Below are 27312 nucleotides of genomic sequence, written 5' to 3' on the forward strand. Positions count from 1 at the left end.
ACACTGTGGAGGATAATGAAGGTGGGTTTGGTCCCTGTGTGTAAAATGTATGTGGATACATGGGAAGGTGGGCGAATACGTATGAATGAAGAAGTGGATGCATAGGTGCCTGGAGATAAGAGTTTGCGGTGAGTGAAAGGGTGTTGGGGTGGCTGGATGTAGATACCCATAGGGAGACACACACATTGACCAGGAGCTGGTGTAGGTGAATCAGACTGGATTTGGGGGCTATTCCGTCCCTTTACCCAGGTTCTATGAGTGAGTCAATATCCTGGAGCACACAGGTGGGGGAGGAAAAGCACCAGGATTCACCTTTTGGGGGAGGAGTGGGAAGAGGGAGAAGTGACTGGCTATGGGAGACAAAACTATATTGTGAAAGTTCCCCTAAGCACTGAAGTGAGTGTGGCCCAGTGGGGGTTGAGGGGAGACCAGGTTTCTGTGCTAGGGCAGGGAACGCACTTACTGCCCAATGCTGTTTTTGTCATGCTCCAATTGGTTTAGAGCTGATGACTGTGGAGGTGTGTGGTAAAGAAGGTAAAGTTCAGTACTGCTTATTTGGGGGCGGGCAGAGAAGCTGGGCTTTGAGGGGATATGAGTGTGGGGCGGGGATTGAGAGGCTGGGTTATGAGGGTATCAGTGTATGTGGGGGGATGGAGAGGCTGGGCTGTGGGGGATCTGGGCGAGGGATGAGGCTGGGCTGTGGGGGGATTAGGCGGGATGGAGAGGCTGGGCTGTTGGGAATCTGGGTGTGAGGCTCAGGGTGGATGTGGGGGGGATGGACAGGCTGGGCTGTCAGGAGATCAGGCTTGATGGGGGAGGGGGGATAGACAGGCTGGGCTGTGGGGGGGATCAGGGGAGATGTGGGGGAGGGACAGGCTGGGNAGAAAAACATCCAAAATATGTAATAAATTTCAATTGGTATTCTATCGTTTAACAGTGCGATTAATCATGATTCATTTTTTTAATCGCAGTTAATTTTTTTTGAGTTAATCATGTGAGTTAACTGTGATTAATCGACAGCCCTAGTAAATATAAATCCTGATTAAGGAACCCCCACAGCTCCCACAGTTGCAGTCTATAAGCTGACCAGGTTTTTGGCACCAGACCCACACATGGAGAAGCCTCATTACTTGATCTGCCTGACTTTTCTTACCCATGTCAACTTGGGCACCTGAAAGCCAAAAGACAGGTTGAGAATTTCAGATTTTTCCCAAAAATTTTTCTTGCATGAGGGTTAATTTTAAGATGATTTTTTGGGGTCTCTTATCATGGGATAGGGTTGCCAACCCACCAGGATTGTCCTGGAGTCTCCAGGAATTAAAGATTATGTCATGTGATGAAACCTCCATGAATACATTCAACCAAAACTGGCAACCCTATCATGGGAAGTTTAAAAAAAAAAAAAATCATACACTATATACATTAAAAAAACAACTATAAAACATTTTACAATATAGAAATTGAGTCATAAGCACAGAAAGTTTGATCTTCAAACTTTTAAAGTTCCTATAGCAGTATAATTTGGCCATGTTGCACATAGTGTCCATTTGTTTTATGGTAAAAAATATTTCCAAGACAAATTATAACAGAAGATATAAAATTAATAGCAAAAACAGAAGTAGGAGGTTCTACATGTGTGAGATATTGCTGTGGGAACCTTAACTTTTGAATCCTCAACTTTAATGTGCATGAACATACGGTTTTTTACATTAATTTCCCTTTATTTAAAAAAGTAATTTTCAAGGGATTTAATATATACATTTTATTAGTATTACACTTCTATTTCTTGCAGAACCTGTAAGTGTTGCTCTTATGAAATATGCACTTGAGGCTCAATCAAACCTCCTTTGAAGTCAGTGGGAGTTGGATTGGAACTAGGGTGACCAGGTGTCTGGTTTTCGACCGGAACACCCGGTCGTAAAGGGATCCTGGCGGCTCCGGTTAGCACTGCTGACTGTGTTGTTGACTGGCTGGTTGGTGGCGCCGCGCAGCAGGGCTAGCAGGGAGCCTGCTAGCCTCCATGTGGCTCCTGGGAAACAACTGGCATGTCCCACCTCTGGCTACTACACGTAGGGGCAGCCAGGGGGCTCTGCATGCGGCCCCCACCCCTGCAACTCCCATTGGCTGGGACCCGCGGCCAATGGGAGCTGCGGGAGCGGCGCCTGTGGACAGGGTAGGGCACAAAGCCATCCGTTCGTGCCTCCACATAGCAGCTGGAGGCGGGGACATGCCTCTGGGAGTTGCTTGAGGTAAGTGACGCCCGGACCCTGCACTCCTGGGCTTTTCCTGGGCCCCAAACCCCAGCCCTGATCCCCCTTCCACCATCCGAACCCCTCAATCCCAGCCTGGAGCACCCTCCTGCACCCAAATCCCTCATCCCCAGCCCCACCCCACAGTATGCACCCCCAGCTGGAGCTCTCACCCCCCCCCCACTCCAACCCCTCATTTCTGGCCCCACCATGCAATCCGCACCCCCGCACCACACTCCAACCCCCTGCCTCAGCCCGGAGCCCCCTCCCATACTCCAAACCTCTCGTCTCCAGCCTGGAGTCCCCTCCTGCACCCCTGGCCCCACCCCAGAGCCCGCATTCCCAGCCAGAGCTCTTGCTTCCCAACTACTGCCTCAGCCTGGAGACCCTTCCTGCACCCTGAACTCCTCATTTCTGGCCCCATCCCAGAGCCCTCACCCCCTTCCCGCACCCCAGCCCCCTTGAGCCAGCCCGGTGAAAATTAGCGAGAGAGTGAGGGTGCAGAGAACGAGTGATGGAGTGAGTGGAGGTGGGGCCTCAGAGAAGGGGTGGGGCAGGGAGCGGGGCAAGGGTTTTCGGTTTTGTGCGAGTAGAAAGTTGGCAAGCCTAATCGGAGTGTTAGGGTGAAGGGAATGGTGGTTTGTTAAACAATTTAGTAAGATGGGAGTTGATTTACAGTCTTCATGTTTATGGAGTTTTGAAATATGCAATGGTGTGGTAGTTTGGGGTGGGTGGATAGGATCATCTTATTTAAATTGGTTTATACAGGACTACAGCAGTTTATGTCTGTTTGTTAATTCAGCACTTTTTGAGATGGAAGGTACTGTGTAGAGGTAATTTATTGATACTGAATCTTTTACTTGAGATCTCATTTAGATTGTCATTGCTATAGGCTGACATGTTTTCTTCTCAGTGGAAAAAAGTTTTATTATCAAAATTATCTTTGCTTGGGGTGTGGGAATAGCTGGTGACACTCCTACTTGTGTTGAATTGTATCCAGATCTAGCAACTCACCGACTTTGTCACACCTTTCCCTCTACAGTCAGGTTTGGAAGAAGGGCTACCCTAAGACTACTTTTTATTTCCCCTTTTTCATCCTTCTCCACCTTCTCCTAGGAATTTTTAAAAGTATAGATCACTGTAACACATTTATACATAGAAGTACCCCAAAGAGTGGCTTGAAAATCATTTCTGTGGGCTAAAATACCTCCACAGCCAGATTCTGCTCATGTAATTTAGTATTTTAGTATAGCCGTGCACTCTAACACATTTTACTATATATGTATGCTATTTTCTTGAACAGGAAGCATTAAGAAAGGTTTTTAATGTCATTTTAGCATATACATACTTTTAACAATATTTAATAACTTTTCTTCAAAATATGTCATTTTAAACATTCATTTTAACTATTGTACAAAGGCGCACATAACAACTCTAATGCTTTGAGTAACTAAATGTATGCCATATATTTACAGGGCCACTATCAATATTTTAAAAATATAATTGTATTACTTTATGCAAACTACACTAGAAACCGAGTCTACGAAGTGTAGCTAAAAATTAAAGTAATTCAGAAAATGTATAGACTTGAGGGCTTTTTTTTCATATTTCCAGTAGGAATCACTGGAATTTTTACTCTTTAAAAAATCATGGGAAGAGGTGGTTACAAATACCGTATATTTGTTGCAGTAGAGAAAAAGCCTCCGATTATGGCACCATCTGGAAGAAAGCATGCAGGGAAAGCTGGTAAACCAATACAGGAAGATCAAGCCTTATGTGCCTATGACTTTCAGGAAGAGGAAAAGAAAAACTTGAGTGGATCAGAAGAAGATATTAGGGAAGGTGCAGTATATCTCGTGAAATCATTTTCATCAAGTTTTATGAAGTGTGTGTGTGTGTGCGCGCGTGTATATCTATCTATATCTATAGATATATATAGAGAGATATTTAAAGTTACTGAAAAATTAGTGATACAGTATAATGCTGTTTCTTGTTGACATTTCTGATGGTGAATAAAAACAAGATAGTTTCTATGTCACAGTGATTACCTAATTTAATAAGGTTTCATAATTTTGCTACTGATAGCTTGACTTTTAAGTTAAAGATTTTGACTGACCATCACCTGGAGAGAACTTTTTCAAACAATGGAACAGCTCCATGTAGTATGCAATTATATGTCTGAGGTTTATTGTTGGTGTCTGTAATAGAGTAAGATTTTTTTAACTCCCTCTTGTCCTTCAGTCTCCAAGATGGTGCTCTTGTTTTGTGGTTCACAGTAGACCATTGATGACATGGAAGCACTGCTCAGGCAAGAGCAGCATGCTCTTCTCCTCTGGTTAAGCTTGACATTGTTCTCCATCCTGCTCTGTCTGAGCCACATGGACAAAAGGGTGTAAGGAAGGATGCACAGATCAGCTACCTGTGTACCAGGTGCCAATTGATGTACTTAACTGTGCAAGGAAAGTGTTCTCATGTCAAAGGGTGGGATTTGGATTTGGATTGTCTTGCTGGCTGTGAGAAGAAGGGAGGTGCGGAGAGTGAAAAACAGTAAGAAAAATGGGCAGAAGTCTTGAGGAAGAAGGGTGAGAGGGCAAGAGGGTAGCCTGAAGAGAAGCTAGATAACAAGGAAGGAAAGGGGAAAGAGAAGGAAGGAGAGATCAGCCAGTCAGTGAAGGAGTTCTTGCTTCTGTCTTGGGAAAGTGTAGTTTGTCATAAGGGACATACGTTGTTAGAAAAATACAGTGATGGGACTTAATTTAGAATTGACCAACCAGCCCTTCAGAGTGAATGAAAGGTTTTTGCACAGAGTTAGTTTGCGCAAACAGCAGATGATGTAGTTTTCTAGTCACTGAGTGGCATACCACAAATGCTGCAATCATCTCATGGTTTATATGCGTAATTACCATTTAACTATGGTCCCTCGCACATTACATATCCAAACAAATATTTTATGTAAATATATTTTTACAGAATTTTCATCAGATGCCAACAAAATTGATTTCAAAAGAGAAGTTTTGTACAGATACTGGAAATGCTCTTCTTACACAGTTGTGGTTCTACTTCTGTATAATGTCATGTCAGAAAATGAATTGATGATAACTGTATTGTAAGAAGTACTTACTCTCTTTCACCTAGCTTTGTTAGAAGGTTAGTTGATGTCCAAAAGAGCTAACAGCAGAATAATCTTTAACGGTACCACACCAGAATTCCCATACTTTGATCTCAGCTTCCTACTGTGGGAGAGCCTGAAGCTCCATCATTCAGTGATTTTCAACCTTTTTTAATATGCAAACCCCTAAAAAATTTTGAATGGAGGTGTGGACCCCTTTGGAAATTCAACCTGTAGTCCACGGACCCCTGTTATAGAAGTCTTAGACTGACAGCTGGCTGAACAGAATTCAACTATAAATGTTGTGCGTGCTTGGCATAGCATTTGACACAGCATGAGAAAGGGTGCTAAACTGGTGCTTCTATGGTAATGACAGTGCTTCCAGGTGTTGACCTGAGGTGTGGGTATTCACATACTTTTGATTTATCAGAAAAACAGAATGCCTTTTCTGGGATCTGAAACTTAATTTTCATAGTCACCTTTCGTGGACCCCTTAGACATAGTCTGGGGACCCCCAGGGAATCTATGAACCACAGGTTGAAAACCACTGCCCTAGTTTATAGATTTTTTTTTTCCCCTGAGAGTCACTGGCACTTAGGCATGAGTCCCTCCCCAATGTTTCATTCCCTCACCATGCCTCAGTTCCCTCCAGTATCTCTCATTCAGTTACTTTCTGAACACGGTCAACAAAGATGCTCTCTCCAGGAACTCTAGGCTGATTTTGTCATTTCTTTTGGATGCAGGCACATTCTGTCCTTTATTGGTTTTTCCCCTCGTCCATTGTTCCAATTAAATAATTTAAAGTATTTGCCTGAGATAGCAAAATCTGAGGACTTTAGGCTGCTGTCTCATACGCAGGATGTTGGGTTGCCTGTAAAGGCTTTGTTTGGCTGATAACTGAAGAATTTGTCACATCATTCCATAGTGGACTAAACCTAAAGAAGGCATGATCACATCTGATTTATTTTGGATACAGCACAGATCATACTTTTAAAGAAGTGACCCTTTGTTGTTACACTTCTCAAACAATCACAGAGTTCTTCTGTATATATGTACTTGAGGCGCTGCAGCTAGTGTTTGGTTTTGGCCTCAAGAGAAGAGTCTCCATTTTGTGTTTTGTTGGTCTATGTTAATATTTCTGAGAGGGATACTCAAGCTCTCCCACTCCCTAGAGTGCGTTGTTCTTCGGAATGTCTAGTGATGCTTTGGACTGTGGCTCATATTGTTTTTTAAGAAATGTGAAAACATGAAAACATTCATAAATACATTTTTGGCAATATATATTTCTGGTTGCAGTGTGAGATAGCCCTCAGGTTTTTTGCTGTCCAGTAATGGAAATCCTGTATGTTTGGAATCTTTTTAAAGAAGGGATAGTTACTTAAACTATCAAAATTCACAGTATTACCATTCACCCACCTCTTTTCCCTTCCAAATTTAGGTTTCCAATGTAAGTGATTTGTTATTTTTAAAGTTTAGATTATTTCCATTTTTGAGATGATTGTCGTGAGTTTTGGCAAATGTTCAATTTTGTGAACTGTTGTTGCTTCAGCATTCAGGAACCGACTGAGGCGGTTATAGGGGGAACTGAGGCAGTGCCAGTTCAACACTGGGGAAGGATTTGTGTCCAAGATTCCAGTGCATCAGATAGCCAAAGTTCTAAGAGCTAGAGGAGTTCCAGCTTGTTTCATGCTAGAGAGCTAAGCCCCAAGACTGGAAATCCTATATGATGAGATCTTGTAAGAAAGCAGGATTATGCATAAGTAATTATCACTTTAAGTAAAATAATTTCCAGCAAAATATTTTGTAAGTGGTGTCTGTTTTGTTTGTTTTTAATATATAAAGGTGACACTCCAGTAATTGATAAACATGGGAAAAAAAGACCTTCAGTGATTCCTCATGCGGTAGTTGAAGAAGATGTGGGGTAATTTGCTTAAACATTTTATTTTTATTAAGAAAAAATTTCCACATAAATATTAATTACTGAAATTTAATATGCCTATTTTTCTCCTATTAGATTCTAGTCAGATTTTTTTTAAAGACAGTAAAATCTATTAGTAATATATTGGTAAAGTGGGCCAGACTACAGTTATGTTTTAAAAAAGGAAAACTTCTATGTTTTATATAGCAATGCCAACTTTTGAATAGCTGTAACTATCAGCTAAAAAGTTATTAATATTTGTTTTCTGGCTTCTCAAAATTCTTGCTTTCTCCCAAAGGTAGTTTGAGTTCCACCTAGACAATTTTATCATTTTGCTGAACCTCTTCCCCAATTCTTATTTTTCTTGAGAATGACAGTAATGCTTCAAAAATTAAATGTGCCCATTACTACCTGAAAAGATCCAATTATTTTTATAAGTAAAGTCAGCCTTTTGAGGCTTATGTTTGAAAATATACAGAGTTGGAATAAGTCTTAGTGATAGTAGATTCCAGTCTGTGAAGACTGGGGGATTGAGATAGAAACCAGTTTTTATATGGCACAAAGAAAATGGTACCCTACAGAAAAGATGCATGTAAACAAGAGAGATCTTCCTTTCCTGTTGCCCAGAATATCATGCCCTTATTTAATCTCTCTGCTATTTCCTCACTGTTACACATACCTATTTAATCTTCTAGGTTTTTCCTTAAAAGTGCTATACAAATCCATCCCAGTCTACATCTTGCACCCTGTCTTGTATCATCACCTCTGCTCTTCCAGTGATGCCAACAGTGATGGCACATTTATCTCTTCCCATGTCCCTCATCCTTATATATAGAATTCTCCTCCCAATTTTGGTTTACCAATTCACTCTCTTTTCCTCAAACATATCCCCTTACAGACTCAATACTCCCTTGTTGTCCCCAGGAAGTTAGTTAATAGAAAACTATAACTGAAAAATCATGCAAGTCTATCTCTGGATTTCCTGTTGCAGCCTATCTGTGTGTATTTCTCTTAGCTTGTAAATTCCTTAGCACATGTACTGCTGTCATTTTCTGTCTTATACAACAGTGACAATTTTGTCAGCAGTTACAAATAATAATACAATAGATAGATGTTAAAACTAGACAGTTAAACTTTGAGGTATATACAATGGATTTAATTCTATTGTCATTTGTTCAAAAATAGTCATATCAAGTTTTTGAAACACAATATTTTGTAGGGGTGAAGTACAGACTATGTTGGAACGATTTGGAGGTAAATATATTTTAAAATATTATTCATATAGTATTGAATTAAGAAATATTAATGTTTAAGTAACAACACTGGAAGTATATAGTCTAACTCTTGTTTATAACAATAGCTTTAATTAAAGTATCAAAGGTTTAATGTGAGAGGAAGAGTAAAATAATCACTTTTTATAGCATTGGATACAGCCACTTTCCAGCAGAAAGTGACAACTGACATGCATAAATGGAACAATACAAGATAAGGGCTAAAATGTAAACATAGTGAAGATGCAAGTATTCTTATAGACTAATGATCAAAGAAGAGAGAATGGAAGGATACATGAGTGAAGTTTAATACCAATCACAGTCTTAAGCAGAAAGGAAGATTTTAAAGATGAAGTATGACAAGAACTTACACAGTTATTTGGGGGAGAGCATTCCAGAGTGGCAGGGCAGTATGAGTGAAAAAGCTATCCCTTTCACCTTCCCCTTTTTGTCACAGTGAAGGCACAAACTGAAGATCAGGAATGTAGGAGGGGTGTAAGAAAACACGGACATAAATTTATTAGCTAAATTAACACATTGTGTAACAAAGGGGCAAAAAGGAGTGGGAAGGAAGAGGACAGGAAAGAAAGGTCATGACAAGATGACATCTACTCAACAATTGGTTGAGTAATAATTTTATTTTTATATCATATATAAATAGATGTCTTATAGAATAAATATATTTTGTATTTGGACCTCAAAGTAGGAGTGGATCTTATGGACCTCCCTTATATACAAATTAACTATTTAAAAATGCCTAAGATTTCTTGCTTTGGAGGTAAATATAAGAATGCTCTGCTAGTCAGAGCAATCTAACAGGAAGATGACTTCTGTCTTTGAATAATTAAATAATAGGAAGTTAATGTCGTCTAATGTAGACTAAAGATGGGTAAAAGGATGAGATATAAAGTAATCAGAAAATGTGTTGAGAGAAAGAGATAATGCCATCTTCACAGAAATAATAGTTAAGAATGGAGCTAGCAATGAGACATCAGTCTGAGCCAAAATAGAGGGACAATAAGAGATCAGCTGATATAGCCTTGAAGTAATTTATAGCAGAAGGAACAAAGTGATTGTTACAGGCATGAAATTGGGTATACCTGTAATTTACTTAATACCCTTCCAAACAAATTTATATATGTCATAATAAAACAGTGACGTTTACGTAAACCATCCTTTTTTAAAGCTACTTAATGTGCTTGAAGAATGAGAATTGTTTACCACTTATATTCATATAAAAGATTTTGACAGTGTTGGTAGGCCCACACTTTTGCTACTTAAATCCAAGTAACTTTAATAAATATTTTGAAATTCCTAATAAAATGCATAATAGGTTTGTTGCAATACATGATACAATTTCTGACTATTATTTGTCTAAATACAGCTGACATTAACAAGGCTCTCTTGGCTAAGAGGAAAAGATTAGAAATGTATACTAAGGCTTCTCTTAAAACCAGTAACCAGAAAATTGAACATGTTTGGAAAACACAGCAAGAACAGAGGTAAGAGTTACAGTTATTGCTGGAAAAAATGTGTTTAATTTGTTTTTCTGGATCACAGAATCTATTGTCATAGCATCAGGGAATTGTCATATCTACTTGGGCGATAAGGGACATTCTACCCAAACATCTGGTTAGGTGTGTCTGCGTTGTTTAAATCAGCAGTAATAGAGTAACACATCTCATTTATTTTATGAAAGAGAAATTTGACATGAAAGTTTCTGAGCAAACACAAAATTTTGTTCCACTTTAAAACTGAAAAATTTCCAGTAGAAGTTTTCAGTAAGATTTTATTGTTTGGTTTAAAAAAAAAGTCAAATGCTTTTTAAAAACTAAAAAGTATTACTCATAAGTTTTATTATGTACTGAAAACAAATCTTAGGTAACTTTTGGATTTTTTTAAACTATTAATTCATTATTTTTCTTTCTCTCTGAGGCATGTTTAATTACTCACAGAGATAGGCATTAAAGGAAAAGGGAGGTGAAAAACGGTACTAGTAAAATATTTAAAATTCAAACACCTATAAAATATGTACCATATTCAAAATATTTATCAATATGATATGAAGGTTTTATTGGCACTCGTTTGGAAGGACTAGCATAACTCATTCCTGGGGCTGGTCTACACTACTACTTAAGTTGATATAACTTACGATGCTCAGGGGTATGAAAAAGATGTAGTTACATCAACATAAGTGCTGTACACACCGTGCGCTATGTTGGCAGGAGACACTCTCCCCCATGACATAGCTTCCACCTCTTGTTGAAGTGGAGAAATTATGCCGATAGGAAAGCACTCTCCTGTCAGCATAGCGCGTCTTCACCAGACGCGCCATGGAAGTGCAGCTGTATTGATGTAACGTGGTAGTGTAGACTTGCCCCTGGTTTATCATCCATGAGTAATGTAGGTATTTTAAACTTGCATTGATAAAATATTGTACATGCACACACAATGTTTTAATTGCTAATTTATTTAAATTCCTGTGAATCAGTATAAACCTACCTTCTTGTTTTTATGCCAAAGATTCCACGGTGAGAGTGGCTAATGTAATTAAGAGCCCTATGTGGAATAGTAGGGTAGCTTTCCTAGTGCCTATCCTCCCCTTCTCCATGTTTGGGGGTGGTTCCTGGGGACCCAATTCCCCTACCCCCTTAGCAATGGACAGGGCGGGGAGGAGAGGTCCCAGTTTCGGTGGGGAGAGGGGAGGTGGGGAGAGAGAGGTACCAGTTTCGGTGGGGGCGGGGAGGGAGACAGAAGGGTCTCAGTAACTGTAACATGCACAGAAGTTCATCTAAAATGCATGGCAAGCATTCAAGACTTTACGCCAGCCTCCCCCCCACACACACACACCTGTATTTGGCTTTGCGCCTTTGGCACTTGCCGCTGGTCCAAGCAACCTCCCCAGTTTTTTTCATAAACATCCCTAAAAAACTCAGAACAAGTTGGATATTTCTGATAGTGTTTGCTCTGATTTGGATATTGACCTGGTAGTTGTATTTAAATGCTCTCTGCCCCATACATAATTTTAAATGACATTAGTTTACCCATAAACAAATGTCTATGTTCTTAATTTTTCAAATTGATGCATAGAATCCTTTTAGGGTCATATTTCACCATTTTAATGAGCAAAAGTAACGTAGGTCTTTATTTTGTGCCATTCCCGACATATTGGTAGAAAAATTATGCAAGCCCCAGGTCTTCAACTTCAAGAAAATAGAACTTCCTCTTCCCACTTCCAAACCCTCCACCCAAAGAAACCCACATTTGGGCAATTCATCTTCTAATCCTATGTAAACAGTATTATTTATAAACAGAACGTTTTAAAGTTTTTCTTCTGGAAATAGTGGCTCTACAATTATAATGACCATGCCAACTGAGACATGTTTCTCCTCCTGTAAAATGGGGATGATAAATATATAGCACTTTTCGTAAGTGATCAGTTAACGCTAGATGTTATTGTGATGTATTTATAGGCAGAAGCTCAACCAGGAGTATTCCCAGCAGTTCCTGACTTTATTTCAACAATGGGATATGGACGTGCAGAAAGCAGAGGAACAGGAAGAAAAACTAGCAGTTTGTTTCTAGCCTGGCAACTGTTTGATACGTTTGTTTTATAATACATTCACAAGTGCTAATTGTTCTTGTTAGACACCAACCTCCCACAGGCATAAACACACTTTAGGTGAATTTCAGACAAAACATATGGTGTTGGGGACTGCCTGTGTCTTAAAGTTTTCTTTTGTTTTTTTAGGACTTCCCAAGTGTAAAATGTTTATAAATTATCAGACGTATTGCAAACTGAAGAGGTGATAAAGACTATCTGATGTTGTAGTGTCTCTCCCTAGCCTTATCAATATAGAGGTAAATGCTCCTTGTGTGCAGGAGCCACATGCTGACCCAGTGCAGAGATGCAAGATTCCCATGGAAGATCAGAGCAGATCCTAAATGTCCCACTATATATGGGCAAGTTTCCACCCGTATCACTAGAGACTGTGGGGTAGGGTAAGAGAGACTGGGACATTATGCTTGGGATAGAAATAGGGAAGCGATGCCAAGTCTGTGTAGGGTAGGATGACATTGGGGAATTACAGCATCTACACCTGATCCTGTTCACAAGGAACAGAGAGCAAGGGCAGTCACCCTAATAATGGGGTAAGGAAGCTATATAATGGTAGAGGGGCACAATTACTCTGGGAGCACATTGCACTAGTTCAGATTAATTGGAAGAAATTGTCTTCCTCTTCTGTTTGCAAGTTGTGCTGTCCCCTGACAGCAACATAGGTCTAGAGAATGGATTTTGACAGCATATCCCCATTCTCTACCAGAGATCCATGTTATAGATTCTAGAATGTGGATTTCCAGTGAAGGGGGAACTTACACTTTTGAACCCTGCCAGCATCGACCTAACTACTGCTTGTCAATTAACATGATTCTTCTTTGTGCTTTAGAATATGTTTCGCCAGCAACAGAAGGTTTTTCAACAAGCAAGAATAGTTCAGAGTCAGAGACTGAAAACAATTAAACAGCTGTATGAGCAGTTCTTAAAGGTCCAGTATATATACCTTTTTTAAAGCTAGACCATGATTTGGTTAGAGGGATTCTTAATGACTCCATAGGTAAGGCTGCATTGAAATTTACAGTTAAATAGGGTTAAAATTCCCTATATTTTACAATAATTATTGAATTAAAATCCATTTAAGGATGATACTAGTAAGAGAGCCTTACACATGGTTCCTTTAATTAATCAAGAATGTTTGTGTAGTGGTATTTTGGAGCCTGCAAGGATAGTTCAATTTTCCATGAAGGTCTTGTCTAAACACCCAAGTTGTACTCACCTAACTAAAATCTGTTTGAAAAAGTGATTTAATTAAGCCAGTCAAACCCCTGGGTGAGCACACACATCTGATTAAAACTGTTTGTACATCTGCAAGATAAACAGATATATTTACCAGTGCAAGCTAAACTGATAAATCAGATTGAAATCAAATTAAGAGTAACCACAACTTTAGTTCAACCAATGTGTCTTTGTGTGAAAACTAGGCGTTAGATTAATGTTATGAAAACTTCTTCTTTTAAATAAAATAGTGAAATATTTCACACTATTTGAAAATAAAGCATAAGCCAAAATTTAGCATTTGTTATGCTTGTGTTAGAGGTAGTGGTCTCAGTAAGAGTGAATGGCTACCATAGAATAGTGACCCATTGTCAGTAATCTTTTTACAAATAGCTATTTGTAGAAAGATAAATGCTCATTTTAAATAAATTAAAATAAAATTTAAATAGTTTTTATGATAAGAAGTTATGCTTCATTCCCACTACAGGACAGTGGGTAATACTTTTAATAATCCAATATTAAAACTGAGTATGCAGTTTGATGCCAGCAACAAAAGTCAGTCCAAAATAGGGATCTTCTGTGAAAGTGGGCCCAACTGGGGCAGTTAATATTCACTTCAGTTTAACTGACTTTCTGGGGTTTTGTTGGTTTACTATGTATTTTGATATTATATTGAAAGCGTGGTACACACTTTATAATTATACCCTTAACATAAATGGTTAATAAATGATTAACATTACAGACATAAGTAATATGTATAATAGATTATGGACTCTTAACAATTGATTATCTAAGTTATTAAAACATTCACGTGTTAACCCTTCCTATACAATTTATAGATGTACTCTTACTGTAAAGTGATCACTACTTATTTTAAAATAAGATAGATCTGCTAACTTTTGAATGAAGAAGAGTCTATATTGTATCTTTACCTTCTTCCCTGTCTCAGAAGCCAGGTGAACATAGCTCTGGAATATAGGTGAGATGAATAATATAAATAGTATCTCTCTAGTTTAAACCAAGTATGTGGTTTTTTAATCAAAGCTGATTTAAGAATAGGTCCATCTGTTTCCAAGATACCACTGTTCTACATTTCCCTGAGCTCTGGTATAGAAAACAGTTTAACTGCTACCATAGACAATTAAAAAAAAAAAAAAAAAAGGTTGTCAGCAGTACTCGAGTCTGTGTTCTTGCATTTTCTGTGGTCAGCAATAGGTTAGTTTCATAGTTAGCTGGACATGAAGAATCTGGTTATGTTAAAAAGTTACTATATAGTGTATTAGTTTTACACTAATTTCCAAGTTAATAACCATTCTGAAAAAAATTAGACATAGCTACCAAAAAAGAGAGAGAAAAAATGAAGTTTAATTTGGAGTAGACCTACTCAACAAAATGAAAAAAGTTTAATTAAATGTTTTAAATTTGAAAGGTGTTTTTTTTTGTATGGGGTTTGAAATGACATTTGGGGGTTTGAGGGTTTGTTTCATTTTTTGTTTGTTTGTAGAAAAACAAATTTCATGTTTTCCCCCTCTGAGTGCAGTAAAATGAATAATGCCCCCCCCCATCCCCTTTGACTTTTAAAATGTTATGGAAGATTTTAAGTGGTAGAGTAGAAAAGGGAGTGAGGGGAAAAAACAAACTGAAGCGGAAATTTGTTTTGTTTCAAAATTTCACATCAAAATTGAAGTTTTGTTAAATGACATTTTCCCACAAAACCTCATTTTTTGGCAGGAAAACTTTTCTGTCAATTTCAATCAAGTCTAGTTTAGAGTAGGTTTCAAATCTCACAGTTAATATGAAAGCAAAACAGGTGCTCTCATACCCTGTTGCTAAAACAGAAACCAAAACTAAAACCTAGTTACCTATCATCTTAATATTAGACGAACACATTTGAAATAAAAGCGTATTTAACCATACCTTAGTACTTTCAAACTTTCAGTTAATATGTCATAGAAAAGCAATATTAAAATTAGAAAGACAAATTACAGTTACTACTTAAGATGCAAAGTGAATGGAATAAAAGATTGTGGTAGTGCTTGAACTTCCAAATAAAATCAGGACTCAAATCCTGCACACCTTTACACACAAGCTTAACTTCATGCTTTTGAGTGGCCCCACTTATCTTGGTGGGACAACTAACGTTTAAAGTTAGGCACAATATTAAGCATTTGCAGGATTACAGGTCCCAAACAGTACGCGAAAGTGGTGCAGGGCAGGGCATTTAAGTTATGAATACAGGAGGAGGAAAAGAGGAATATATCTCAGGCCTGATTATCAGAGGCACTTTACACCTGTAGTTCTCATTGGCTTCTGTTAGAACTGTTAGTGTTCAGCATGTAGTTGTTTTCTTAAAACACCACTGTTACAAGATGCCCTTTTCAGCTGTTACTCGGTTTCATGCTCTACTCTCACCAAGTCAACTTTATGCAGTACCCTTTTAACCCACTAGAAGACAAGTAAGATATTTTGCATGGTGTTGGCAGTCTAATCAACAGTCAGTATATTGTTGTAAACTGGAAATTCCAGTTGTGGGATAACTCTAGAAGATGAAATTATGATCCCTTTTGTGAAGGTTGTAATTTGCTAATTATGGTACAGTAGATCCTCAGTTACAAACACCTCGGGAACGGAGAGATTGTTTGTAACTCTGAACAAAAGGTTATGGGTGTTCTTTCAAAAGTTTATAACTGAACGTTGATTTAATACAGCTTTGAAAGTTTACTATGCAGAAGAAAATGCTGCTTTTAACTATCTTAATTTAAATGAAACAAGCACAGAAACAGTTTCCTTACCTTGTCAAAAACGTTTTAAACTCCTCCCCCCCTTCTTTTTTAGTAGTTTACATTTAACACAGTTTTGTACTGTATTTCCTTTTTTTTTTATTTTTTTTTTTTAAAGTCTCTGCTGCCTGATTGCATACTTGGGGTTCTAAATGAGGTGTGTGGCTGACTGGTCAGTTCAGAACGCTGTCGTGATTGTGGTACCAGTGGTGTATGGTGCTCAGCGAGTTCTGTTTACTTCTGGTTTGTGAACAGGATTTGTTTGGAAATCTAGGTTTGGGGGGAGGGGTTTGTTAAACCAAAACTGACAATAAATATTAGCAGTTTTATACTAAGTTAATTTCTATCATTTAGAGTATGGAAGAACTGGAGAAAAATCATGAAAACCTTCTAGCAGGTGCACAAAATGAACTTCGCAAGGAAATGGCTATGTTGCAAAAGAAAATCATGATGGACACTGTAAGTATTAACATTGATTTATGGGGAAAAACAGCTAAAAATGAAACGACAGAACATTAAGTAGAAAAATCATTTAACATTCACTTTTAATATATCAGACTGATGTGGTATTTTTTCCTAAATGTTGCATTTGTTCAGTGTTATCTCCTTTCTTGTAACAGCAACAGCAAGAGATGGCAACTGTTCGCAAGTCTCTTCAGTCCATGTTATTCTGATGGCTCAGTGAAGAAACAACTTGCACCTAAGTAACATGATACAATTATAGCCATTAGCCATGGAAAAATAAGTCTGTTCCTTTAAAATTCCAATTTAAGAGTTCCTATTAATCAAACTGTTACATGTATTGTTTCAATAATGTTACTAGTGAACTTGCTAGTCATATTTTTCATGTTCTTAATGGAAGAGATTGCAAACTGGATTCTTTCCTCAGAAACTATTAATATGTCTGCCCGAATCCTCCTTAACCTTGTTGCAGTGAGAGTTGCTTTTCTAACACTAAGGCAGTATTATAAAATGCAAGACTATAGCAGTATGGAGGTTAATAGATGTTTACCTCTTGGAACAGGTGAATGTGTACCATAGGTAGCATTAATGCAAAATGGATCACAAAATTCCACCAATAATGACATCACAGGATTAAAAGGACACATTAAAAACTTGATGCTGTTATGCAAAAATGTACCTTTGCAACTTTGTAATTTGTGAACTAAAGAAACCACCAAAATAATCCTAGGTTCTGTGTGTACATCTTGCATATTTAGCAGGATAACATACTGGAAAGTTTAGGAATTAAAAGTATGCTACACATGAATTATATTTCTTTGGTACTTTAGGTTATTAGACTACATCTTGAGGGTTTTTTTTAAAGTATCATTAGTAGCCTTATTATAAGCTGTACGTTGTACTTTACTGCACTAGCAAGGACATACGTTTGCCAAGAAGGCAAGACTCGTTAGTCATGTTAAACCAGCTGTTTTGGCTTTACAGCATAGCGCACATAATTGGTTTAAATGAGCCAAAATAAACAACAATTTACAACACAGTCTGCAGTGATTATTGATAACACTACACATCTATATACTATCAGTTCCTGTGGACCATTTTGGAAGAGATACTAAAGTAGATGCCCATCTCCAGAGCTGTAGTTGGAAGGGTAGTTCTTGCTGCTTTTTGAAAAAATTAGCAGTTTAGTGAAGATTACGTTTTTAAAGTAAATTCTTTATATTTTGTATATCAGAGTACAGTGAATTCTGATTTACTTTTTTTACAGCCAGGTTGGAGTTTTCATGCATTTGTTTTACAGAAAACCACTGTATACACATTCATTTCTTACAATTTAGGAAATCCCTGAAATATTTTCAACATTTTGATTTAATACAGAAAATAACATTTGGTCATTAGCTGCTTGACATCACTAACAAATATAACTTGAAGAAACTAACACGAGTTGTAATGACAGTTTTAGCTTTGATTCTATAAAAGAATGTATAGTAATATGCCCATAAGGAGTGATTTTTTTTCCAGTCTTTTCTAGAATTGCCCTAAAAATGCACTTTCCCAAAGGGTTCCAAAATCAGACCTTAGAGATTCTGTATAAAATATTTGTCCATTACTTAATATTTACATTTTGGAATTGGGTTCCCCGAGTTTTCTGACTGCTTCCTGGATTCTGGAGCCTGTGTCATATTTTAGGGAGTTACTGTTGCACTATTTTCTGGATAGGGAAGTCTAGGCCAGCTGTTCATATTAGCAGGGCAGTTTTTCAGTCCCTGTTTAAAACTGGGATAGAGGAGGGGAACAGTTTTCTAGAGAGGGGATTTGTAATGGCCTATGCAGTGGAAACAACTAAGCTACTTATCTGAGATTGGAATTTTGAGTTAGTAACCACCATTGCACCCACACTCTTCCAAAACAGTTATTAGGACTCAGAGCAATAAACACTCATTCAGAGCTAATTCACACATGTTGGGAAGACATGTTAAAGTGTGAGACTCTTTGGTGTCTACTAAGTCATGGAACTCCACTTAAATGACAACTTAGAGATAATATAAGTATAATCAGATAGTGCTGTAAGTTTTACTCGTTTCTGCTATGATATAGTCAAACAAATGTTTTTCAGTCCAATAGAAAGTATTGCCTACAACATAATTTTATTACGGCACAATGTTAATACCCACAGGCACAACTATACCCTACACTGCAAGTTGTTTTGAGAGCACAACACAAGCTTCTGAGGCCTACTGCTTAGTGAAAATAAGGCTGAGCTTGTTGTGGAAGAGAAACGGTTGAGTCACTGAAAATTCTTTCATGAAGCAGTTCTCGTTTACAGAGCAACTGATGCATCTTATTTAGAACTGTTAAAGTTGTCATTACTGCTTATCTTATGAATAACATGCATGAAAATGATTGTTAAAAGTTCATCTGTGCAGGATGCTTTTCTCCCAGTTTCTTGAGCAGGGTAAGGAGGATGAACCCTTAAGCCTTGTCTACATGGTCAGTGCAAGAAGTGAGTTACAGGTCCAATTTTACAGCAGTAGTATAGCCTCAGCAATCAATGATCCTGTTTTCCAGTAGGATTCTCTAATAATAAATGGGGTGGAGAACCTCATGCCCAGAATGTATAATCTTTATTCAGAATGCTTGCTAAACAGAATGTTTTTCAAGTTTATTAGAAGCAGTAAGAAACACCACCAGAGGAGTGCAGGTATATCACAGGTGCATGAAGGCTGAGAGCTTTCAGCCACTTGAAATCTAACAGGTTATATCATGATATTATTACAATAATAATGTTGGTGGGTTTCTTCACAAAAGTGAAAACGTGTTTAGTATATTCCAAGCTTTGGGAATGTTGCAAACTGCATTCTTCATTGCTTAAACTACAAGCTAGCAATTGATAAGGGGTACTTTCACATTGACGGGCTTTTGTAACTAGTCTATTGAAACAGCTTGGAGAGGTGAAAAGTTAGGGTTGACTTATGTTATGTTTGCTACCTAAAAATTAGATTTGGTGGAAGTGTCACTAGCCCTTAGCAATAGTAAGTCAGATCTCTTCTGCTGATTCTCATTTATTTAAACACTGGGTTTTAGATTACCCTCATTTTTGGCCAGTATTTTCAAATAGACAAATGTGTTAACCAACCAGTTGATTTCACAGCCTGAGCTCTTATCACACTGGATATTGCTTTACAATAATCCATTTTATAATCTGTGATGAAATACAGTTAAGTGTCTGATAAAACATTGAGTACAAAACAGTGAGATTTTTTTCTAGACAGATTTTTATACTTAAATACCAGGCTTTCCGATGTACTGACAAGTTATACTTAATTCCTTGAACAGTCTGTGTTTAAAAAAAAAAAAAAAAAGTCTCACATACAGCTCATTATTACCATAACAAAGTAAAAACTACAGAGAACACATTTTGATGGCAGTTAATCTGATAGGTTGCACTGTTGTGTTCAAAGGATCCTTGCTGATAAGATCTATACATATATAGGCCAAATATTTAGTCTGCAGATTTGCACTTCAGGTTTACAGTTGCAAATAACTACAGCTAAAATGTATGCCATTTAGATGCATCTGATAATGCTGAAGTACCATCAAGTATCTAATTTGCAAGCAACAAGCGTTACTTACAAATTATGCGTGCAAAACTAGAAGCCAGGCCTTAGAAGGAAACTCAAGCTATATATATTTTCAGTAACAGCTGAAATGGAAGCTTCACCCCTGAACCTGTACCCAAAGAGATAATGATATTCTGAATTGGTGGGCAGAGTTTGTTATAAAAGATGAAGCAGGGGAGGAAGGAAAAGAAAATCCAGTAGCTTTTTAAAAAAGCTTGGACTAGTCAGGCACTGAGCTCTATTGACTTCTCTTCACTGTGTCAAACACCATATATTATAGTAATAGCAGCAATGAGTTGCTGGATGGTTAATTTTTAATCAGTCTTGATTTGAAAATTTTATTTTAGGCACAGACTGGAAATCTGATTAATTTTATAGCAATTCTCAGCAGTTTGAGATTTTAGAAACAATGTAAACTTAAGAAAATTAGTCATTTTTCCTCTTGTGTAAAGTGAAACAGCTCTTAGAATTCCAATAGTGAGTACTTTTAATTCTGGTACATAGACTGACTACAAATCTAAAGTTATCTTTTTTCAATCAAGGAGAATCTAGTGCATGGCAGAAAATCACTTTCAGACTGATGAATCCATGATCAAAAGTAATGATTGCAATGCCTAGAATACAATGGAGGAATTTTATGCTTCATGATACAAGCATAAATCACAATAGACTCTGCACAACTTCATATTTAAGTAATTGTATTTGTTATCTGAGCAAATTATGGAGCTTTTCATTGACTTTTCTTGAAAAGCTTTCTCTCTGTATTCCTGAAAAGGGAATCTACTTCATTCATTATTCCCCTAACTGCTTCTCCTCTTCTGCTTGAACTACTAGTCAGTCAGTATGGTTTTGAACCTGTTCAGGAGCTTGAAGTGATGAAATTCTGAAGACATGTATGCGAAGGTGAGCAGCAATCTGCATGCATACACCAGTGGAGTATCTCAGCAAATCAAACAAAGATATGACCTAAAAATAAACAAAAACAAATTCATGTTACAAAAAAAAGCTTTGAAACCAGAGGGTCTACCCTATAGCTCTGCCCTCATGTTCATTTATTTTAAGAATATCTTTGTTTATCCCATCTATTGTTGGGTCAGTAGTTTTAAAAAGGTATTTAAGTGATTACATTTATATTCAGCTAACTTAAAAGCCATCTTAATTTACAAGTTTTAAACTTCAATTTGACTTTTTAAAACCATTATTGCAAATTAACCATGTTTTTGTATTTCCACTGCTAACAAAGCTTTCGATCTGCATGAATGATTAAATTACTCTGCTAAATTCAGGTTAACATTTACAGGCTTTTGCTTTGATGAATTCATGGCATGAGTCTCCATGATTTTCTTTTGTCCTAAACTTCAGCCCCATGTATTGTAGAGAACAGCTACCACTGTATTGGGTACCAAGAAAGGAGAAACAACTAGTTTAAATGATGGCATGGGAAAAGAGGGACTGTGTTTCCCACCTGCCCCTTATATAGGCCTCCATATGAAAATAAGTATTTAACACTGTTTCAGTGGATTTGTAAATTAAAGTTTAAAACAAATGCTTACCAACGCTATCCATAGAACAATATATTCATCAATAAAACTGTTGAAGTACTGGTCCAAAAATAGAAGACCTGGCCCAATAAATGCAGTATCTTGAAGATAGATCTCGCTTTTTGTCATGTGGGCCACCTACATAAAACAAGATTCAATATAGCTACAAAGCTTGACATTTGGTATCAATGAAAAATTTACTTTGAGAATATGAACTATTATGGTAACAAATATTTTAATTAAGGAACAGTACAAATAAATAATGCTCTTAAAAAGGACAGTCAACCTGTTCAATTGACTAATAAAAAAACTGGGGGTTTTAATAAGGACATTTTCTATTTAAAGTTACTTTAAGCTCTGCTACTATTTAGCAAGGTCTTTTTGGGAAGCTCCTTCGGCACTATGGCATCCCAGCAAAGGCGGTTAACTTGATTAAGAACTTATATGACGGCATACACTGTAGAGTGATCCATGGAGGGCAGCTTACAAACAGCTTCCAGGTGCGAACCGGAGTCAGACAAGGATGTTTGTTGTCACCATTTCTCTTTCTCCTTGTCATTGATTGGATTATGAAGACATCCACTTATGAGAGCAGGAACGGAATCCAGTGGACGTTGTGGACCCAGCTTGATGACCTAGACTTTGCCGACAACCTTGCACTCCTTTCACATAGCAAACAGCAGATGCAAGAGAAGACTAATGTAGTGGCAGCCACGTCATCATAGGTTGGCCTCAACATCCACAAGGACAAGACCAAAATCCTCAAGATTAACTCCATCAGTAATGACCCAGTCACACTGAAAGGAAGCCCTCTGGAAGTAGTGCAGTCCTTCACCTACCGAGGCAGCATCATCGACCAACAGGGTGGCACGGATGCAGACATCAACGCAAGGATCGGTAAGGCAAGAGCAGCTTCCTTACAGCTCAAGATCATCTGGAGCTCCAGAGAGCTGTCTTTGGCAACAAAGATTAGCCTGTTCAACTCCAATGTGAAATCAGTCTTATTGTATGGAGCTGAAACCTGGAGGACAAGTAAAACAACCACCAGGAAGATCCAGACCTTCATAAATAGTTGCCTTAGAAGGATTCTCCAGATCCGCTGGCCAGACACCATCAGCAACATCTACCTCTTGGAGAGGACCCGTCAACTTCCAGCAGAGGAAGAAATTAGAAGGGGAAGGTTGGGCTGGATAGGACACACACTACGCAAGCAGCCAACCAACATCACTAGACAGGCATTGTGGTGGAACCCCCAAGGCAAGCGGAAAAGAGGCCGCCCAAGAAACACCTGGCGGCGCGACCTTCAGGCTGATAGCATAAAAATGGGCTATATCTGGAACCAGCTAGAGCAAATAGCCCAGGATAGAGGACTCTGGAGATCTGTGGTTGGCGGCCCATACCCCGATTGGGGTGACGGGCATGAGTGAGTGAGTGAGTGTTTGGGTGAGCCCAAGAGCACCACCACAAAATCTGCTTTTGGCTCACCCTGTCTCCTCTGCCTCTCTAATACATGCCTGCTTGCTGCTCAATTAGTTTCAGCATTGCTGTTGCTGTTACCCCTAGAACCCCTTTACACTAAAGAAGCATAAGTATGCAAGTTTCTCCTCTCACCATCCATAACAAAGAAAGTGATGTCACCATGAAGCTCAGTGACACTGACTGATCATATATGTTACTGCTGTCAATGTGTTCGCTACAAAGACTTCCATTAAGTAGAAAAAGCTGCCTTTGGATCCAGTCCAGCTATGTAACAACTGCACATATAGCTCTTCCTTCCAAAGGCCTTCTCCCCTTCTGACTGGTAACTAGCCGTGTTTACAAGTTCTTGTACACCTTCAAAACAGTCTTACTGAGCCTTCTGGATCCAGTCCTTCCTTGTTACTCTGCTCTTGTGAAGTCTATGCAGTGAGTCTGTGCCATACTTGCTGTAAGCCATGTAGTTGCTTCTCAACTCAAACCTAATACTTTGCTATTTAGCTATACAGTGAAGGTTTGTTAAGACATTTGGAATAGTCTGTACCCATACAAAAAGTCACAAGACAAAAGTCCTCCAATATTAATATCCAGAATAGTGCTAACGAGCTTGTTGATTTTATGGTTTTCTGTCTGGGTAAGGCAGATCTCGGTCTGGTGAGTCTTGCTCTCTTACGAATGAAAAAAAAATGTAGATAAACATAACATTGTACTTTCAGTTGTCTAGAAGAACTCTGTGTATGCCCTAGTCTAAAGATTAAAAAGTTAAGGCAGGAATGCCTTAACTACTGGGCTATAGGGTATTCTTGGATGGGTCTGTTGAAGCTGTTCCGCTTTGTACAAAATATTTGACTATTTAATTAAATAGTCAGTGGCACATGGCCTTGAATTTGAGTCTCCTGCATCACAGGTTAGAGCCCTAACCAGTGAGTTATGAAATTGCACTCTCCGCCTCTTTGGCCCAATGAATAATTATTTTATAAAAGTGAAACAGTTTCAACAAGAGAGACTGAGACACCCCCATAGCCCAGTAATTAAGGCACTCATCTGGGACATGGTAGAACCAAGTTCTGGATCAGGCAGAGTCATCACCATCTGCTCCTCAGGCTGTTTTGTGCAGGCCCCAATCCAGTTGCTATGCTCTAAGGAGGCCTCTGAGCACATCTCCTGGATTGGATCCCACAGAAGAGATAGTGAGTAAATATCTAGTTTGTGAACCCTGCTGGGGCACAGGTGAAAGTTAGATGCTAAGCTGCACACTGCTGGCAGGACTGAGGTGCAGCCTCCATTTCCCTCCAGTGGAAGTTAAGGTACCTAGGGAACTTTACCAGTGGGAAGTTAGGAGCCTAGGGAGTTTAGGCACCTTGGGTTTTGAGGATTAAATTTTGAACGTGGCCACCTCAAGGGGCAGTTGGGTCCCCCTGTTGAATTCCAGCCAGTCTCTGACAGGCCCAGATTAGTTGTTGTAGTAGTAGAGGTTCTTCAATAACCAACAGGGTATATTAGCAGAGTTGAGTGGGAGAGCTTACAAAATTCCTCACTTTCGTAAGTACCAAATACACACATCCAACAACAAACAAGATTCCTTACCACCAATTTTTGTGTGATCTTAGCACTCACAAATCCAAATGTTAAGACATAGAGGCAAGGGTGCTTTTCAAACAGCTGAGTTGTAGATTTTTTATAGATCATTATTGCCAAAGTGATGACTAGTCCTATATGGAGGCCTGGTGAAAGAACACTAGTGCCCTGAAACACACAAAAGCAGAAAATGTTTCTCATCATAACTTGAATCATACCATAAATTTTTGGGCCCAATTTTTAGGACTGCTGACCAACCACAACTTCCACTAAAAGCCAAATGAAGTCACATGTACTCAACATGTCTGGAAGAAAAAAAATCAGGTCCTGAGCTGCTGTGCAGCAGGAGCACTCGCACTGACTTTTCTTTCCCATTATAGTTTATAAACTCAAACCTCATTGCAGTTTCTCTGACAATACAAGACCCCTAATCAAGGGTATACAGAAAACATGACTTGGATTACCACTGGAGTTGAGTTCTTATTAGCTGTCTCATTCATATATATATATTTAATGGCTTTACAGACAGCATTAAGGTATATCAAACAGAAGAATCAATGTATTAGATTACTTAAATACTCAATCAGTAAGATGGTCAGACATACTAACTTTTTTGTAATGTAAGAATTTAACATACAAACCAGACAACACAGTAACCCCCCTTTCTTCCCCACCCCAATATTAGAATACAGTTTAAATTCTAAAATAGCTTACTGCGATTGTAGATCCATTTTTGCCAACTCCACCACCAAAGATGACATGGAAATAGTTGGAACAGGAAAATAATGCTCCACCCACTATTCCAAGAACAGGGAAAGTCTTCAATTTTAGGTCTATCAAAGGGATCTTGCAAGAAAAAAGTTTAAAAAAATTTAAAGGACATCATTCCTTGGAAAAAGTTAAACTGCAGCTGAAGACTCCAAAAACAATTTGTATTGCTTCATTTTAACTATCCCTTTTCCTTGAAACTTATACTCAAATCAACAATTTTAGAGTACAGTCTTGCCCTTAAGACGATAGAATTACCCCCCCCCCTTTTTTTTTTTTGGAATGTTTAAATCCTGGAGAAGTAGGAGGGTAATTCTGCCCTTGAAATTCAGCTGTATTTGCAACACCATTAAAAAGCTCTTTTTATACTTTTGCTAACTATTTCAAATTTGATTCAACAGAAATCTGTGTCAGAGGAAAAAGGATAGTTCTTTCTAAATTCATTGGTCAGCACAATGGAGCACCACAGGAAATGTAAACTCCATCTGCCTGCTTTGTGATTATGTTACATAATATTCCATGTGATGTATTATGTATATTATTCATTATTGCATTATGTATATTATCCAGATATAGATTTAACAAAATATTTACCTTTTAGGGTCAAATGCAGTTTCAAGAAAACTTCCAAGGCAGCAAAGGGTTAAAAAAAGAGTAGCAATAAATTTTCTGAAACCATGGACTACATATTTTTGGAGACAGACTTGTTTTTTCTTCAACATTAAAATCTAAAGCAGAGACTCCTGCATCTCGAAACAATCCACCAATTAACACAAAAAGAATATATAGTCAATTAGCCAAGTTTGTGAAGTCTAAAGATCCCAGTTATGGTTTGCATTTCAAATTTAATAGTTTCAGAAACAGAACAAAAGCTATTTGGGGAGAAGAAAACCAAATTGTTTAAGACAACATTTCCCTCTAAAAACTTGCCATTTCATAATTGCCAGATTGATGAATGAGTCAGATACAATAAAACATTACCAAAATAATCTAGACTGCAAAATTAACTTGATGTTGCAGGATATTAATATCTATTCCAATCAACTAGTACTGTGTATTATACAGATGAAACCACCACCAGGAGCAGGAACTACAGTATACAGCAGGCTTCACTGAAATTGTTTCCAACTTTTAAAAATATTTGCATTCAATCCTATATGGTCCTATTCTACATGAAATATATGAGCTGTTCCCCCTTCCCTCAAACAGACTGGAAATATTTTTTTAATATACTGATGCCAGAACACTGCTGGGTAGACATTTTAAAGTTACAGGGCCAGATCGGCTTTTACACCAGTGTAAATCCAGTGCAGCTCTATTAATTTTAACAGTTACTCCATATTTACATCAGCATAAAGCAAAATTTAGCCCATTGGATTTGTAGATTTCAATGGCCAGTTTGTTTTACAATTGAGACAGTCTACTTTAAAAATTATAATTTTGAGCAGAAATGTATGGTACAGGAATAATTAAATATAAAAATTGGATGTAATAGAAACTATTACATATGAAAAATATAGACTGTGGATAAGATTCCTTTGAACTATAATCAAAATGTATTTTCCAGGCCTAAAGTTAATATATGGCAGATGGGGTCTTTTTCCTCTGTGTAGCTCTAAATTCATGCATAAGAAACCACACCATCACATCCAAGCGATACAGTACTGAACTACATGGAAACAGGCACCCTATAATAAGTATATAAA

General features: G+C 38.0%; 2 protein-coding genes across 3 annotated transcripts in view; one reads left to right on the forward strand and one right to left on the reverse strand.

The window, feature by feature from the left end:
* Positions 1-3914: 3914 nt before the first annotated feature.
* SYCP3 (synaptonemal complex protein 3) lies at positions 3915-17660 on the forward strand. 2 transcript variants are annotated; one of them, XM_034778890.1, is made up of 8 exons: positions 3916-4091; positions 7201-7279; positions 8496-8530; positions 9932-10049; positions 12021-12120; positions 12996-13094; positions 16516-16620; positions 16782-17660. In XM_034778890.1, the coding sequence occupies exons 1-8, from the start codon at positions 3959-3961 to the stop codon at positions 16833-16835; spliced, it is 723 nt and encodes a 240-aa protein (XP_034634781.1). In that variant the 5' UTR covers positions 3916-3958; the 3' UTR covers positions 16836-17660. The 2 variants fall into 2 exon arrangements, with proteins under 2 accessions (XP_034634773.1, XP_034634781.1); XM_034778882.1 differs by lacking the exon at positions 16782-17660 and having other exon boundaries at positions 3915-4091; positions 16516-16680.
* The window catches only part of CHPT1 (choline phosphotransferase 1), a 33253-nt gene continuing 22562 nt past the window's right edge, over positions 16622-27312 (reverse strand). Inside the window, exons 5-9 of the mRNA XM_034778869.1 lie at positions 25553-25684; positions 24848-25006; positions 21797-21922; positions 21099-21209; positions 16622-16861 (exon numbers count right to left, since the gene is read on the reverse strand). Of these exons, the coding sequence (XP_034634760.1) occupies positions 16817-16861; positions 21099-21209; positions 21797-21922; positions 24848-25006; positions 25553-25684 (573 nt within the window). The 3' untranslated portion in view covers positions 16622-16816. The remainder of the gene's footprint in view (positions 16862-21098; positions 21210-21796; positions 21923-24847; positions 25007-25552; positions 25685-27312) is intronic.

Source organism: Trachemys scripta, chromosome 1, assembly GCF_013100865.1.
Source record: "Trachemys scripta elegans isolate TJP31775 chromosome 1, CAS_Tse_1.0, whole genome shotgun sequence".
In the NCBI taxonomy this organism is placed as follows: domain Eukaryota; kingdom Metazoa; phylum Chordata; order Testudines; family Emydidae; genus Trachemys; species Trachemys scripta.